The sequence below is a fragment of the Lutra lutra genome, chromosome 13 (genome assembly GCF_902655055.1).
Source record: "Lutra lutra chromosome 13, mLutLut1.2, whole genome shotgun sequence".
NCBI classification, from domain to species: domain Eukaryota; kingdom Metazoa; phylum Chordata; class Mammalia; order Carnivora; family Mustelidae; genus Lutra; species Lutra lutra.
In genome coordinates, this window is record NC_062290.1 from 78,215,232 (window position 1) to 78,232,907 (window position 17,676).

At 42.7% G+C, this 17,676-nt stretch overlaps 1 protein-coding gene across 7 annotated transcripts in view; it reads right to left on the reverse strand.

The window, feature by feature from the left end:
- ASTN2 (astrotactin 2) overlaps nt 1–17,676 on the reverse strand; it is a 1,447,326-nt gene that overhangs the window by 168,876 nt on the left and 1,260,774 nt on the right. For all 7 annotated transcript variants that reach the window (XM_047699298.1, XM_047699297.1, XM_047699295.1 and 4 more), the window contains one exon: nt 10,667–10,932. In XM_047699298.1, coding sequence (XP_047555254.1) covers nt 10,667–10,932 — 266 coding nt within the window. The remainder of the gene's footprint in view (nt 1–10,666; nt 10,933–17,676) is intronic.

Consider the following 17,676-nt stretch of genomic DNA (forward strand, 5'->3'; position numbering starts at 1 on the left):
CTAGAAGCTTCCGTGGCATTCTGGTATAGGAGTAGCAGTTAACTCAGAAAAGGAGGGGGATGGGTGACATGCATGCCAATTAGAGGGAACAGCATTTGCAAAGACTCTTTGTCATGACAAAGTATAGCTTTTCCAGAAACTGGAAGATTGCCAGTGACTAGAAAATAGAAAGCAAGGAGGGTAGGGGTAAGATGAGTTTTAAGAAGTTGGAAGGGCCAGTCTAAGGAGCTCCATGCAGGCCACAGTAAGCATCTCCGCCTTGATCCTAAGGAACCGGAAGGCAGTTAAGTGTTTGAATGAGGAAAGTGATGAAAGTATGTTTTAGTTTTTGAAAATTTCACTCTGGCTACAAGGAAGAAAATTAACTAGAAGGAGCAGGGATCATTGTTAGCCAATGGGGAGGCAATTACAATAGTCCAGGCAAAACCTGAACCAAACTGGGTAAAAGTGAAATTATTTGAGAAGTCCTTAAGAAAAAAAAAAAAATCTATAGGATTTGATAATGGGTGGTAGTTTTGGGGGGATGAGTGCAGGAAGGAAAAAAAGTATCAAGTATATCTCACTGGTTTCAGAATTACAAAAACTGAGATAGAAAACACTATCAAAAAAGGCAGTCTTTTATGGCAACTGTAGTGTCTGCAAGACTTATAAATGAGAAGCCATTCTATTTCCATCAGATGAAGGGATTCAACCCTGGAATGAATGCAAGTGAATCAGTATAGACAGTAGAAGTAGCCAATTTTTTCAAAAATTTTGGAAATTAGATGAAGAAATGAAGACACCATAGCTGGAGAAAGTAATACATAGTGACAGTGTCTTCAATATACATTAGACTTCCATTTATGATCATTTAAAAAGTTGAAGGGAAGTAGCTAATAGAGAGTATAGCAAAATGAGAAAAAAGCTCAGGTGTCCAGGTCAAACCATGTTTCTACCAGTTCCTATTTCTAGGAACTAGGGACAAGTAGTCTAACTTCTCCATGCCTCAGTTTACACAATGGGGAAATAAAGACAATAATAATACCCACCATATGGGGTTCATGAAAGGGTTCAGTGAGCCAAGTAAATAAAGAGCTTGAGCTGAGTTCCTGGCACAACTGAAGTGCTCGGTAAATGATTGTTATTAAAAGTACAAGGGAAAGACATTATACCATTCCCTTTTTTATCACATTTGCTAACTGAATTCAAGTCCTATAGGGCAGGGGTAGGGAGAGGACGCCCTGTGCTCTGACATGCAAAAATGTTTGCATTTGCTAAGTCTGTATGTCTCTGATGTCTTATTGAAGCTGGTAGTCTTCTGGTCGCATGAAAGAGCTACATTTTCCAGTTTTGCAAGTAGGCAAGCCAAGCATTAAGTTCCTCTTTTGTAATTGACCATGAGCGTGTTGAGTAATACGTGGATTATTTCTCCCTCTTTTCTTTGATCTTCCCTCTTGCCAAGGACTGCCTGACAGTCTGGTTTCTGGCCAGTGCACCTCCTCAGAATGCACAGAGATGGAGAGGAAGTGGCCCCACAATAGCAGAGATTTAGGCCAGATTAAAAGTACTTGACTTTCCTAATCCCTAAACAAGGAATTCCCTGAAGGAACTTCAGAATGAAAGAGACATATGAACCATGGTTTTAGAGAGTGATTCTCAAGCTCAGAGTGTTTCAGAATCACCTAGGAAGCTTGTGAAAATGAAGATTCCCAGCCTCACCCCACCAGAGAAAAATAATCGGTAGGATGAAGCCAGGAACCTGACTTTTTAACAAATGCCTCCTCCATCTCCATCCTGATTGATTCTGAGGGACTTGGAGACCCTCTGAAACCCAAGTCCCCACATCCCACTAGGTACTCTTGACCTCACTTGTTCTGCTTTGCTTTTTTCTTTTTTCTCTTCAGCTTCTAATATACAATATTATTTACTATTCTGATTGCCTTTTGTCTCCCACCTATGCCCCCGTAGAAATTAAGTCTCCAGATGGTCAAAATATATGCCTGTCCTGTTCTCTAATGTATCTCAAATGCCCAGAATAGTGCCTGACCTAGAGGAGACCCTCATAAATATTTGCTAAAATTATTTGAATTGAGTCCCCACACTCCCAGCCATCTCATAGATGAACTTCTGTAGTGGGAACCCTAACTGGTCATCTTATATAAGTCTTCTACAACATTTGGGTCAAGAACATTTAGGAAATGTGTGGATGCCATGTATCTTTTTTGCTGGGAAAAAGAATTTGATAATGTATAATGTGGCAAAATTTTCTGAGAAGAGATCCAAAGACCCTTCAATATCACAGACCCGCAGTCCCCAAATTAATAACCCTTGGTTATTTTTTTATTATTATTAACATACAATGTATTATTTCTTTTAAGGGTACAGGTCCGTGATTCAACAGTTTTTCACAATTCACAACACTCACCATAGCACATACCCTCCCCAATGTCCACCACAAAGCCCCCCATCCCGCCCACCCCTTCCACTCCAGCAATCCTCAGTTTGTTTCCTGAGATTATGAGTCTCTTCCAGTTTGTCTCCCTCTCTGATTTCATCTTGCTTCATGTTTTCCTTTCTTCCCCTATGATCCTCTGCCTTGTTTCTCAAATTCCACATATCAGTGAGATCATACGATAATTGTGTTTCTCTGATTGACATATTTAGCTTAGTATAATACCCTCTAGTTCCACACAGCTCGGGTCGCTGATACTCACCCTTCAATGGTTGTTGCAGTCAATCACCTAAAGTCACATTTATTTTTATTTTTTAAGATTTTACTTTTAAGTAATCTCTACACCCAACACAGGCCTTGAACCTACAACCCTGAGATCAAGGGTTGCATGCTCCACTGACTGAGTCAGCCAGGTGCCCCTAAAAGTCACATTTAGTGATGTCTTTCCTTTGACTCATATCTTGAAGGTGGACTCCCCATTGTTTATATGGTTCCCAATTCCCTTAATGCAGCATTCAAAGCTGCCCACAGCTCCGCCCCTTGCACATCTTTTTTCCAATTTGATCTCTTCCCAATTTCTCAGACTTTGTGCTACAGAGTAACTGATGAAACACATAAGCTTTAGAAGCACCTTGCTGGCTCAGTCAGTTAAGTGTCCCACTCTCAATTTCAGCTCAGGTCATGATCTCAGGGTCAGGAGATTGAGCCCTGAGTCAGGCTCAGCACTGAACATGGACCCTGCTTGAGATTCTCTCTCCCCCTCTGCTCCCCCACCCCCACATGTGCACACACTCTCTTAACAACAAAAACATGCACATAATCATTAGGGACAGTCATCCCAAGCTTGAATTCTCACTGCACAAGTCACTAGCTATGTGATCTTAGATAAATTACTTATCTCTGTAAAGCCTCAGGTTTTTGCTTTCTAATTTGTAAAACGGGCATTAAAGTACATACTCAAATGTGTTAGGGGGATAGAGTGAGATATTACTGATATAGAGAGAATGCATATTAATACGCACAAAGCACTTATTTTTTTTTAAAGATTTTATTTATTTATTTGTCATAGAGAGAGAAGCGAGAGTGAGCACAGGCAGACAGAGTGGCAGGCAGAGGCAGAGGGAGAAGCAGGCTCCCTGCCAAGCAAGGAGCCCGATGTGGGACTCGATCCCAGGACGCTGGGATCATGACCTGAGCCGAAGGCAGCTGCTTAACCAACTGAGCCACCAGGCGTCCCAATACGCACAAAGCACTTAAAATGCCAGGCATAGAGTTAGCATTCAGGAACTGTTGAGTTTTGATCTTCTGTTCTATATGTTTGGCATATAGTATTTGACATAACTTTCTTTCCCCTTCCTTTCCAATATTCCTTGGTCTAGACCAAGGTTTGTCAAACTTTCTTGTAAAGAACCAAAAGTAAATGTTTTTGGCTTTGTGCGCCATACTCTGTTCTGTGGCTCTTACTATACCCTGCTGTTGTTGCAGAAAAACAGCCACAGATGATATGCAAATGCATAGCTACGTTTCATAAATGTTATTTATAAAAACAGGTGGCATGCTGGATTTCACCCCCGGGTCGCAGCTTTCCAACTCTGACCTGGGCTAGCTTTGGAACTTTATAGAACTGGATTCAAAATTCTCTGAGTCTCAGCGTCCTCATCTATTAAATAGAGATCATAATAGTACTTTCCTCATAAGGTGTTGGGTGATTAAATGAGATAAAGCATGTAAAGCCCTCGGCACAGTTTTTGGCCTGTGATACGCATCTCATAGATGGTATTATTTTCCTCATCAACGACTTGCCTCAAGCTGTTCCATGATCGGCCCATATCCACCTTGCCTGCCCCAAGAATCTTTTCCAGACTCTCTCTGAGTTTCTTTCTCCCACTTTCCTAACACTGTTGGAATGTCAATTGTATTATTTGAAAATAAGTCATGCATGGATGTAACATATGCAAGTAATTATAGTTACTTATGTGGCTCTTCTGCTTCATCCACTAGACTATGAGCTCCTTGAAGGCACAATCTGTGTCTTATTCCCTCTCTCTATCCTGTTTTCTAGCACAGTATCTGGCACACACCAAGCACCCAAGGCCAGGAGATGGTGGCAATGGTGCTACAGTAATGGTGACAGCGCTTGTGATAATGGTGGCGGTGGCAGTGGCGGTGGTAATCATGGTTGGGGGAGGGGTGATCTTGGCTGTTAATTTCTTTTCAAAGAGCAGTCATTTGGAATTCTCTTCTCAGTGAGAGCCAATAAGTGTAAATAGAGCAAACAAGTCCTTCTGGCAGAGAGAGAGGATCTGTTGGAAGGTCAGACAACCACAACAAGACCAAAATTATACATGGCTCTTCCTAGAGCAGCATGAAAAGAAAAAGAAAAAACAAAACAAAACAAAACTCACATGATTGGAAGTCAGGAGATCCGAGCACTAGGAAAGAATCCATTTGTAGAGTATTTTACAGTCCTCAAGTTACTAGCAAAGGGTGTCTGGGTGTCTTAATCTTTCTATGTGAGAGCCCTGTGGGGAAAGTTATGACTACCCATTTTACAGATGAGGAAACGAACTCTCAAGAGACACTGCTGAGGCCAAAAACTGTGCCTAACTACTTCAAATTCAGAACTGGCTTTGTGACTAAAGGCAAACCATTCCTCATCTTTAGGTCTTACTTCTATTATTTGCAAAATAAAAAAGCTGGTCTGTAAAATAAATAGGATATGATTTTAATATCCCCTTCTACTCATAAATGCTGTCACTGCCCTAGTACACCTTCCTCTTCCTAATATTATTTTAAGGATAAAACTGTTACTGTCTCTGGATGGGAAATAAATTGCAGGTCACAGGATGACTCTTCTAACCTCAAAATATTTCCCTTATTTTCAGGGTAAATGTTAGGTCTGACCTTATCACAGCACCAAGAGACAGCAGGGGGATAAAGTGAGCCCAGAATTCTCATGTGCAGATAAAGAAACAAAGACCAAAACAGTAGATGCATTTGTGTCCAATGTCATATAAGAGTCAAGGACAGAACCTAGTTCAGATTCCAGGTGTCCCAATCCTCTAGTTCTTCCAAAGAGAATTCCCAACCCCAACATGGATAGAGATTTATATGTGTACTCTACAAATAAGTAAAAGTAAGGTCACCCAGTAGTCAATGGCAGAGATGAATTTCTAATCCAGCTCTGTCTGGCTCTTCACCTTGACACCATCCTGTCTCCCCTACTGGAGCCTCTTCTTCTCCCTCACCCAAAGGCTAAGTTAATAGCCACACAAAGTCTTCTACATTAAGCACTGGCTGTGCTATAGCTTTGGGCTTTGTGGGGTCATTTAACAGGTGGAGGAGGAGGTTTATGTATTAATCAAACTGTCCATCACAAAGAATTTTTTCCTGCTTTCCTTGTTCTTTAAATCACAGCATGACATGTAATGAAGTGCTCCTTTCTGACTGAGGCACAAGGCATCATCTTTTGAATGCATTTATGGAGATGGACCCAAGGAGATCCCAACTGTTAAAGGATCTAGTGTCTCATGGTCCCCAGGGCTAGCCAGAGCACTAACCCTGGTCCAGAATCAGAGGCCAGAACTGCCTCATTGACCTCATGCAAGTCACACCCCCCACTGACACTTCCTGACCATGCCGTACAATGGAACTCAAGTTGACTGAGCACCTCAAATCACCCAAGGAGTCAGGAATTCTTACATAGAAGAATGGTTCCATTCTGCATCGGGAGGTCTGGAGGAGAAGAAAATCCTTTTACACATGTGTAACTCCACCTATGGTATCCCTTACCAACAAAATATGAACTCCAGCAATGTTTATAAAGTAAGAAAATGTTCTTATAATCCCTCCATTCATGATCTGCACTTTTGGGTTAACCGGTGACCTTTCCCATGCAAAAACACAGCTCTTTCTCTAAAATGTCATGTCCCTAGCACTTAGGGCATCTGTAAAGTTATTAAGTACTACTTAGAAGAGGACATACCAAAGGAATCATTTAAAAAAGAAGGGACAAGTTTAGATAAACATCGTTGTTATCATTATCACAGAAAATGTTTGTCCATCACATTCTATGTGCCAGGTACTATGCATTCATGAACTCATTTGATCTCCATAAGGACCTCATTTCACAGATGTGGGAACTGAGGTTTGGAGAAATCACTCAGCATCACACAGGGGACAGGAGACTGAAGCAGGATTCTAAGTAGAGCACAGAGCCTGAGCGGCCTGCTTCCACTTAGAGGAAGTCTCTTGCAGGAAACTCAGAAAGTAACTCACTCAGCCTCTCTGCCTTCTCAGGAAAAGAAAAACCCACAAAGGAAACAAAGACTTGTCCCAGCCTTGTATCTCAGTGTCAGAGCCCAGGCCAAGATTCTTTTGTGTTTTTATCCACGTGTCCTCCACCCCTGGCTGCAGAAAAAAGAGAAGAGATGGAGGAGCCATGGGAGAAGGAGTGATGAGGTCTGGGGACGAGGCAGAAAACAATGATCCCAAGGACAGTGGCCGCCTTCTCATCACACAGCCTCACTCAGCAGCCAAATTCCCCTCCTCCACATCGTTTCCACACTTATAGTCGGCCTGTCCCACCCACTGCTACCTTAGCCTTGCTCTACTGGAAAGGCCTAACGTACCACAGCCCCTAGGCTGTCATGCACCTTTAAAAGGACCTACCATTGGGATTTGGGGCCAGGGAGTAGAAATTGGAGCCTCAAGGAAGCCAGCTCATCAGCCAGCTCTAACGTTTCTGAGTGGGGATGACCAAGAGGAGGACAGCCTGTAGCCGAGAAGATGGTACTCCTGCCTGTCTACCTGCCCAAACTCTTCTCTGGCTTCCCACTGCTGGGGCCAAACTCCTCACCTCCATAGCCTCTGCAGCTCTGCCTCGCCAGGTCCTGCCTCTTGGTCCTCAGTACTGCTCATGGAGCTGCCCTTTAGTCTGGCCCCTGCCCCATGGGATCTCAGTTTTTCAGGGAAATGGGCCATGCCTGCTCACTCTTCAGGCCCTCACAGGAGTTGGGTCTTCAACCTTACTCATGCTCAGGCTCCTCCCCCTCTCCCCCTGACCCCCGCCAAACCTAGTCCTCTACTTTAATTTATGTACCTGACCCCTCAAAACTCAGTTTAAATGACACTTCCTCAGGGAAACCAACCCTAACTCCACAAGACTTCCTAACACACACTTTCAACCCACTGGCCTGGTCTTGGTACTTTGCAGTCTGTCTTGATTTGTGTGATTGCTTCACTAATACCTGTCTGGTCCACAAGTCTGTAAACTCTATGAAGATAAAGACCAAGTCTACTCGTTGTCCACTTCACTTCTCAGGGCATGACATAGTACCTGGCATATAGTTAAGTACTCACAAATACTGAATGAATGAATGAATGAATGACTAGTACTCCAAGAATTCCAAATCTCCTGTAAGGAGAACAGTGACATCTAGTGACTGCATTCACACTGGGGCTTTTCTGATAACATCCCACCAACTGGCCTTGAAAACATCTCCCTGGATTTCCAAAGAAAATGGGTGTTTTGATCATGCCGAGGAAGCTGGCATGGAATCCAGACATGGGGGAATCTGACTCCTACGCAAGGAGGAAGAGAACCGCCACTCCTCTTGCTACCACATGGGCCAAGAACACATCACAAAAGTCCTGTGACTTAGCTAGGCTGGTGCCATATTACAGATGAGAGGAGTGTGGCCCAGAAGAGCAGCACTGGGCCAAGAATATGAAGCAGTAAATGAGGATTTTCATTTACCTCCCCCACCGAGTCCTGGAGAGCTCGGCCCCATGCAGCTAACCATGAGGCTTTGCTCATCCACACTAACAGAACACTGGTCAGACAATCTTTGGTATTCATTGGAAGTTTCAACAGTTTCCTCATAGGTCTCCCTCTTTCCACACTTGCATCTTCACAGTCAACTCTCACCCTGAAGCCAGAGCAGGGAGATTTATTCATATCTGACTTTTTGTTTTAGTTAGTGCGGAGACCTCTGACGCATAGGATTAGATCATCCATGAGGCTTAGCTTGTGACTCAAGGTCATTATAGCACCATGCACAGTTAGGCTTTATATATTCATCTACTTTGTGTTCATTAATTAGCTAATTTTAATACCTCAAAAATTTAAAAAAAAAAACCTCCCACAAATCCACCACCCAAAATGCCGGGTAGGAACATGATACCTCCATGTGATGAGGGCTCCCTCATGCCATTGCCCTGCCTCCCTGACTCAAGACTGTTATTATCCTGAATCCTATGTTGACCATTTCCCTTGATTCCTTTTATAAATAGTTTATAGCACCTGTATTCACTCAAAAAATGTAGTGTATTTGGCGTGCATCTGTTTTAATTTAAAACAGGGGAAAGGGTATCACACTATATAAAATATATCTTTGAGATTTACATTCTTCATTTAATATTACATTCATTCTTCTCATATTTAATGACACTACAGTTCATTTGTTTTTGTCTCTTGTAGATTATTCCACTGCATGTATATTCCTCTGTGCACTTATTTTACTGCTCTCCTACTGACAGTCATCTGGGCTATTTCCAGAGGGCTCCTTCTGCTGCATGAATCTAACCCTATTGAATCTGTTGTGCATATCCTAAGAATCTCACTCCCCTTCAGATGGGATCCAAATTCAATGAGGTAGTTTACAATAACCCATATGAGCAGGTTCCTTCTGACCTCTCTGGCCTCATCTCTGCTTTCCTTCTATCTCTTGATCTTAGTCATGGGATGCCTTCCAGGCTTTGTACAGATCATGTTCTCTTCTGCTTCTGGTCATCTACCTGACACTCTCCCCATGTCCTTACTCTCATCCCCCTCTCTCCTCTAGGAATCCCTACCTGACCATTTACCACCTTCTAGCACTTAGTCCAATAGAACACTATGGTAGGAAGGCATAATCCATAGCAGCCTGATGGTATTGGTCAGGGATCTACCAGACCATCTTCTTTGGGCCAAGGGCTATGAGGGATTTGCTGCAGAGGGAAGACTGGGGACAAAGTAGAGACGCTTTATCCACCTTCCTCTCCCTAACTGAAGGAATGGCATCACTATTCTTGGCTTTATGGATTGGGATTCCTGTAAGACTGCATTCAGAAAAAGTGTTCCATGAATACAATTTTGCAAACCAGTGAAAAAATCATTTATATGGTCTCTTCAAGCCCAGACATGCTGCCATGGGATATGAAGGATGCAGGAAGAGGAAAAAGAGGAGATATAATTTCACAATTAAGCACATAGGCTCTGAAGCAGACCAACTTTGAGCGAATCAATAAACATCTTCAAGGTTTCCTCACTTGTAAAGTGGACATGACATTAGGATGAACCATATGGAATTACCATTTTTTTAAAAAGTATTTATTTGAAAGAGAGAGAGAGAGAGAGAGAGCAAGCAAGCATGTGCACAGGGAGGAGCAGAGAGAAAGTTTAGCAGACTCCTTGCTGAGCTCAGAGCCTAACACGGGGCTCCATCTCATGACCCCAAGATTATGACCTGAGCCAAAACCAAGAGTTGAACACCTAAACAACTGCATCACCCAGGGGTCCCTGGAATTATCATTTTTTTATAAATAAGAAAATGACCAAATGCTGGCAATTTCATATAAGTTAAACCAATATTTATACATAAATCAGATCTGGAGGGAAGATTAAATAAGATAATCCAAGTATAATATTGAGGCAGAGACCTTTAGGTTTTTAACAAACCCATATATCTTCTTCCCCAGACCATCAGAATATATTTCCCTGTTTTTGTTTGCAGACAGGTGTGCCCAATGACTGAGTTCGACCCAGTGGAAGGGAGCTGAAATGATATTTGTCACTTTCAGGCTTGGCACACGTAAACTTCTCACATATGACCCCCCCATGTACTTTCTTCTTCCACAGCAACTATGGGAGCATCAGGTTGATGAGGGCACAAGATAGAATAAGATGGGTCTCTGAACCCCTTCTCAGAGTGAAGCCACTCATCATCAAAAACATTTATTTGGGACTCTTTACAAACAAGAAATAACTTCTATTATATTAAGCCATTGAGATTAGAGGATTTATTGTTTATAACAGCTATATATGTACTTAAAATATGGTAGGGGATCAATAAATGTCAGCTATCACCATAATGGTGATGAAAGACAATCCCAATGGACAAAGGGCCCACAACGGCAAGAGGGAGGAAGACTGGTACTTAGATGTGACTTAGTGGCTGTATCAGGCGAACTCACCTCCTTGGTACCATTGTCTTGGATGAGGGTATAAAGTGGTACCACACGGTTGATTTCTAGCAGCACTGGTGTGGGGCTCAGCTGCTCCTTGCCTGGTCGGCGGCAAAGGTGGCAGGTAGATGGACAACGGCCTTTCTCCTCACAGCGGATCTCCACACCTGAGATAAGCTGGTCATCCGACAGCATTTGGGCGGTCAGCAGCCCTGAGAGGTAGGTGATGAAGGGCATGGACTTGAGTTCCTTCTTGCTGCCCAGCTCTGTGGTCTCTAGAGAGAGAGAGAGAGAGAGAGAGAATTCAATATTGTTCAAAAGGGCAGACTCTTGAACCCATAGGGTCTAATGTGGCAAGGAGGTAGTATCCCATGGAAAAGAAAAAAGATGATAGAGTGGTTTACTCATAATGTCTTGGAAAGAGGACTGGCCTGATGACTCAGATGTCAGAATGGTGTCTTGTTTTACTCTTCCTATTAAGCAGCCCCTTACTTTCTCTGGGCCTTACTTTTTCCATATTTAAAGTTGACTGGTTAGATAAGAGGACTCTTCAAGGACCCCGCAAGATGTAACAAATCAAAGATATTTTCTCAACAAGAAATTCCTATCTACTGTCAATTTAAACAAATTCTACCTTTCTTTTGAAAACTTGCCCCAGTCCTATATTTTCCATGAAGTTTCATGTGATGGGGAAACACCAGCTAGAGTCAATTTCCATGTAAATCCTAATTCTGCTTGATAATAGTAAGCTCCCTTGGGAAGGTTTCCTCATACCCCAAGGCCTGTGGGGATTAATTCTATAAAATGGGGTTATAATACTTACTAAAACAGTTACGAGTTGTAAATGAGACAGAAGGAGGTGGACCTGTCTGGAAAAGACATGATTTCCCCTTTCTGTCTGAGTTCATCTGTCCCTTGTTCAAACTTCTTTTTCTGCCTTCTTCATGTGCATGCTGAGATCTAACTACCCATGCTCCATTTTGTGCTGTCTCTCTTGATCCATACCACTAGAATTTCCCACTTCTGTCTTTGCTCACCTGTCTTCTTATTCTCCTCTGCCTCTTCAAAGGTTTACCACCCATCAGTGCTCCATTCCATCATCACCCTCTTCAGGAAGTCTTTTCTCTCCTTGCTCTTGCCCTTCTTCTCTGAAAAAGCATTTCTGTTTATAAGACCTAATCTTGTTAAGCTCTTTTCTCATCCCATTTTCCGCTGAACTCTCCGGTCATACGATCCACTCTTGGAGATGGGACCATGTCTCCCACTCCTGCTTCCCACGCCCCAACCCCTGCTTCAGTGTTTAGCATTGTGCTAGGGAAGTACTTGCGACTCAATCAGAGAGGGAGATAAAGAAATCTGAATAGCTAGAATAACATTCATGACCTAGTCTAGAGGTTCTGAAATCCTTCTGAGGAATTCTGTGGATCCCAGGAAGCATCTCAACAGATGACTACAGAGGGCAAGAGGGAAACTGGGTGGATGGAACTTGAAACCCACATTTCAGCTTCAAGGAGAGCAGTTCCACTTGTATCTCTTTTATTGACCAGCCTTCTATGTAAGACTTCGTAAGAAGAGAAGGGTGTATGAATACTAAAAAAGCTTGAAAAAGCAAAGGGATTTGTACAACCCAGAGAGTTTCATTTGCACCACACACTGTTTGAATGGTATTCTCAAACTTGTGCAATGCATAATCTGAGTGGCAAAACAGGGGGCGGGGGCTGCGATAAGGGGCAGAACTTGGCCCAGACAGCAGCTTCTTTCAAGGCTGGTAAAGTGAAGGCATGTTCCTGCCTCAGTGGAAACAGGGGTCCTGGGCACCAAGGCCTGAGAGAAAAAAGTAGGGTTACCTCCTGCTCTAGCTCTCAGCTTGCAGTGACATGCAGCTGATCTGGAAATGGGCTTGCCAATTAGAAATACAAATAAATGCAGCCTTCATTCATTACTCTCTGGGCCCTCGGGCCTGGGATCTGGGCTCCACCTTTTCTGTCTGGCTGTCAGCAAATGCTTATGAGCATCAGATCAAAGGCTCTGAGGGAGGAAGACAAGGCAAATTCCAACTAACCAATCCTTCAGGGGGATTAAAGAAGGGTAGTTACTAAGATAAACAAAACAAAGCTGTGAAGAAGGCATCTCAGCAGCTGGGCAGACAGAGACAGTCCTACATACAGACGAGTTGAAAGAAGAAGATGATGATGACTTTTGGAAGGGCAGGCTGGAGGGATAGTTTTGGAGAAAGGTGACGTCGAACTTGGGAGAGAATAATCATTGAGGGGAGAAGCTCAGAGGGCATTCAGAGCTGCAAGGACATTAGGGAGGCAGTTAACTCACACTCTGACCCAGAGGTCAGTAAATTAACTGGTCCATGAGTCAAATCTAGCCCTCTGCCTTTTTTTGTAAATAAATTTTTATTGGAATACGGGCATCTTCATTCATTTATGTATTGAGTATGACTATGATGGCACAATTGGGTAGTTGCAACAAAGATGCTATGGCCCACAAAGCCTAAAATAAGTTTGGGGACCTGTGCTCCAGGCCCAGGTTATAGCTGGGGCAACTGAATCTCAGAAGGAAAATCTATCTTTGGTCACACAGGAATGTGGCAATATAATGGATTAAAGTAAAAATATTGGAATCAATTAGGCCATTGATACTCTTAAATTGTGAATCTCCAATAAGAAAAAATAGGGTGGGGCATCTTTTCTCCCTAAACCATCTTTCAAAAACTATTGAAAAAGCATATATTTGGAAATGCTACTCTGGTACAACCCTCCCATTTAAAAAAATTTTTTCAGTGTTCCAGTATTCATTGTTTATGTATAACACCCAGTACTCCGTGCAATACATATCCTCCTTAATACCCACCACCAGGCTCATCCATCCCTCCACTCCCCTCCCCTCTAAAACCCTCAGCTTGTTTCTCAGAGTCCATAGTCTCTCATGGTTCATCTCCCCCTCTAATTTCCCCAATTCACTTTTCCTTTCCTTCTCCTAATGTCCTCCATATTATTCCTTATGTTCCACAAGTAAGTGAAACCACATGATAATTGACTCTCTCTGCTTATTTCACTCAGCAAAATCTCCTCCAGTCCCATCCATGTTGATGCAAAAGTTGGGTATTCATCCCTTCTGATGGCTGAGTAATATCCCATTGCATATATGGATCACATCTTCTTTATCCATTCATCTGTTGAAGAGCATCTTGGCTCTTTCCACAGTTTGGCAATTGTGGCCATTGCTGCTATGAACATTGGAGTACAGATGGCCCTTCTTTTTACCCTGCAATTGCAGGGTCATAGGATAGCTCTATTTTTTAATTTTTTGAGGTATCTCCACACTGTTTTCCAAAGTGGCTGTATCAACTTGCATTCCCACCAAAAGTGTAAGAGCGTTCCCCTTTCCCCACATCCTCTCCAACATTTATTGTTTCTTGCCTTGTTAATCTTTGTCATTCTAACTGGTGTAAAGTGGTATCTTAATGTGGTTTTGATTTGAATTTCCCTGATAGCTAATGATGATGAACATTTTTTCATCTGTCTGCTAGCCATTTGTATGTCTTCATTGGAGAAGTGTCTGTTCATGTCTTCTGCCCATTTTTTGACATGATTATCTGTTTTGGGGGTATTGAGTTTGAGTTCTTTATAGATCTTGGATATCAGCCCTTTGTCTGTAGTGTGATTTGCAAATATCTTCTCCCATTCCATCCACCCTCCTATTTTAAACAAGGGGAAATGGTGTCCCAAAGAAAGACTTTCCAAGGTCATATGTTAAGTTAGTGTTCCTTTCAGCACATGGTTCCAATCTCTTCTGTTAACCAATTTATCACTTACACTACTATTTTAATCTCATATTTTAAAACATGGATGACCTACCTCTCACAGCATCTTGCCATATGCATATAATTTAATTGGGAATGGAATGTGGTGCTGGGAGTAAAAATTCCCTTGATCAAACAAACATTCATAGCCACCGGGTTAAAGATATAACTAGCCATTTAACAACAAAACAGGCTATAGATCTTTGCTGTTCTGTTTTTTCCCAGTAAATATTTTTTTTTCTTTCAGTCTATCAATTCAATTGGTGAATTAAAAGCCCATAGTCTAGGCTGCCAACTGCCTTGCAGTAGCAATCTAGAACTCAGCTGAACTTAGGGCTGGTTTTGCAAAAGGAGGACACTTGAGAGTCACCTGGTCTAACCCCATTGCTCAACAGTTGAAGAACCTGAGACCTAAACAAAGAAATAGATTTATGTCTGTCTTCCAAGAGCATTTAATAACAATGATCCTTTTTGTAAAGATTGTATCATGCTTAAATTATGGTCTGGATGAGAGTTACAACAGGGAAGACCATTAACCATTCCATTAATTATTCCTCTGTAGACATCACAATTGTGAAAGTTAATTATTTCTGATCCAACCTCACTCTGTGCCTAAAGTCATCTTTAGTTCAAGTGCCAGTTCTTCAGAAAAGGCTTCCCTGAACTCCATCCCCATGCCACCAATCTATATAGGGCTTCATATTAAAGAATCTTGTAGCATACTGTTCTATCCATCATCTCTCAATGTCTTCAGACTGTAAACTCCAAGAGGACAAAGACAGTATTAGTTGTGCTGATTTCCATATCCATTGTACATAGAACCTGGAACACATTAAGCTTTCAGTAAAAGTTTCGATAAATATTTGTTGGATATATATTTATAGACCCTGATCACCAAGCTATCCTATCAGAGCATTGATAAGTCTAAGAGCCAAGTTTTGTGAATTTCAAGACTGACAATTAATTGATGGCTTGTAATCAAGTGACAACCTCTTCCCAAAGTAAAATTAGCTTTCTCAATGGGAAGGTTTACAGATGAATAGCTGATCAATTTGCCAGTTGTTCTGATCTCCTCTGGGTTTTCACATAGGCCCTTGCCATTGAGGGGATGGGAGAGTTCAGTTAAAACAGGCTGTCTTTAACAGGCAAGGATAAAGAGCATTTTTGAAGAGACTTATCCTCTGTTCACATTCCCCATCCCTCTGAACAATGCTTCCAAAATAGGATCATGTCTGGTTTTAAGCCCAATTCAGTTCCAATGACACTACAACCCATTCATTTGAGAACCTGCCAACTGAACTCTCTTTTTTCTCCTCCCAAATTCCTGCTGGGTATTATTTTGTTGCCACCAAAAAAAAAAAAAAAAAAAAAAAAAAAAAAGGCAGCCTCAGTTGAAGTGACAACTCCTTGTTGGGAGGGCAGCCAGGGCTTTCCGGCAGGAGGTGATGGCACTGCTTGCCCTCATCCAGAAAACAAAACAAAGGCAGCAGACTAAGGGCTCCTGGGAGAGCCAAAGCTGTGCGAATGTTTGTTCAATATTCGGCAACAGTGCAGGGCGCTGCCTCCCAAGTCAGACAGGCTTGCCTTGGCAATAGGCTTGCACTTGAAGCATTTAAAGGCTCCACAGGGACCAGAGGGGCTCAAATTAGAAACGTTAAGGGTGGGGGAAAGAGGGTGAGACTTTTATATCATAAAGAACGGCCTTTATTACAGCCATGGCCTCCCAGGAATTGCTGAAATGGGATCATTTCTTAGGCGGACTTACTGTCTCCTGTTGGAGGAAAGCAACTGCTCTGAGGCCTGACTCAAGGACCCACACAGATATCCTTAACAAAGGGAAAGTAGCCAGCTGAGAGGCCATCAGCGAGGTCTGCCCTTGTGCAGGGTCCAATCCAAACTTCCCAGCCTGACAGTCAAGGTCCTGCATCGTCAGTGCACCCTTCGTAACTCATGGCACCAACCCGACTAAATGAGTTCTTGTGCGGATCAGATAAGGTGCCTGGCAAAGGTGACGCACTCGATCCCCGTTAGTTGTTGCTGTTGTTGCTGCTGCGGTGGTTATAATTCTTAGTCCCGCTGTTGTAACAGGATGTTACAATTGAAATTTCCACTGAGACACCAAGATGGAATAGAAATGAAATCCCCAAACCGAGCCCCAATCTGCAGAACTTACAAAGGAGATGAATCCTAACTGGTTTCATAACTCCCGAAACCTCAGCCAGAACAAGGAAATAAAACAAGGTCAGAGAATAGGCAGGAGGGATTTAGGAGAGATTTGTCTGAGGCAGTCAGTAAGTTCCTGTTTAGGGTTTCCAGCGCCCCAGGTGAGACACGTAGGGCAAGCTACCTTCTAATCCCGGTCTGTAAGAAGGAGCCTCAAGATTGCCTCTCGGAGAACTTGCTGTGTGTGCTTCTCTCATTTTTTTATTTTAATGGGCTAGTTCAATCAGTATCTCTCTTCCCAATGAAACTGTAAGCTCCATTAAAGTGAGGACCAGGGCCTGTTCTAAGCGATCATTTGCATCCCAGCACAGAGTTCACTCTCTGATATAGAGTAGATGGCTTGCAGGTAAATATCTGAATTAAGGAATAGAAGGACATGAGCATCTTTCCCTTGAATCCTTTCCATTCCTGTAACACTTATGAAACTTCAAACTCACTCGCTCAATTTATCACCATAGCCTCAAAGGTAGATGGTCTTAACCTTACTTTACTGATGTAGAAATGATAGCTTGTAGCACTAATTCTCACTCTTGCACAGTGAGTTGTCTCTGCTGCAAACACTTGGCCTTTCTCTGTTCCCACCGCTCCCAGACACCACCTCCAGGCTCCCCCACCCCTTTCCATGGGCTAAAGCATCTCAGGGGTAAAAGGCATTTTAAAGGTCACCTACTCGGAAATCCCACCTAATGTTTCATTCAGCACCAAATCATCCTCTAACTTCTTTTTGGAAACTTCTAATGATGTAAAACTTACTATGTTTTTAGGCCTCCCGTTCCATTATGGGACAGCTCTGTTAAGTCTAGGCAGCTTCCCATCCAGAAACTGCATTTCTCCTCCTAAGCATCAGACCCAGACTCAGAGCTACACACTTCATGTTATTTGGACGCTCTATCTGAGGTGCTCAAGCCCGCCCCCTACCAGCTGGTCATGCTAAGATTAATGCCCTGACTAGGTGGATGAACTCCTGATGCCAGGAAATGTG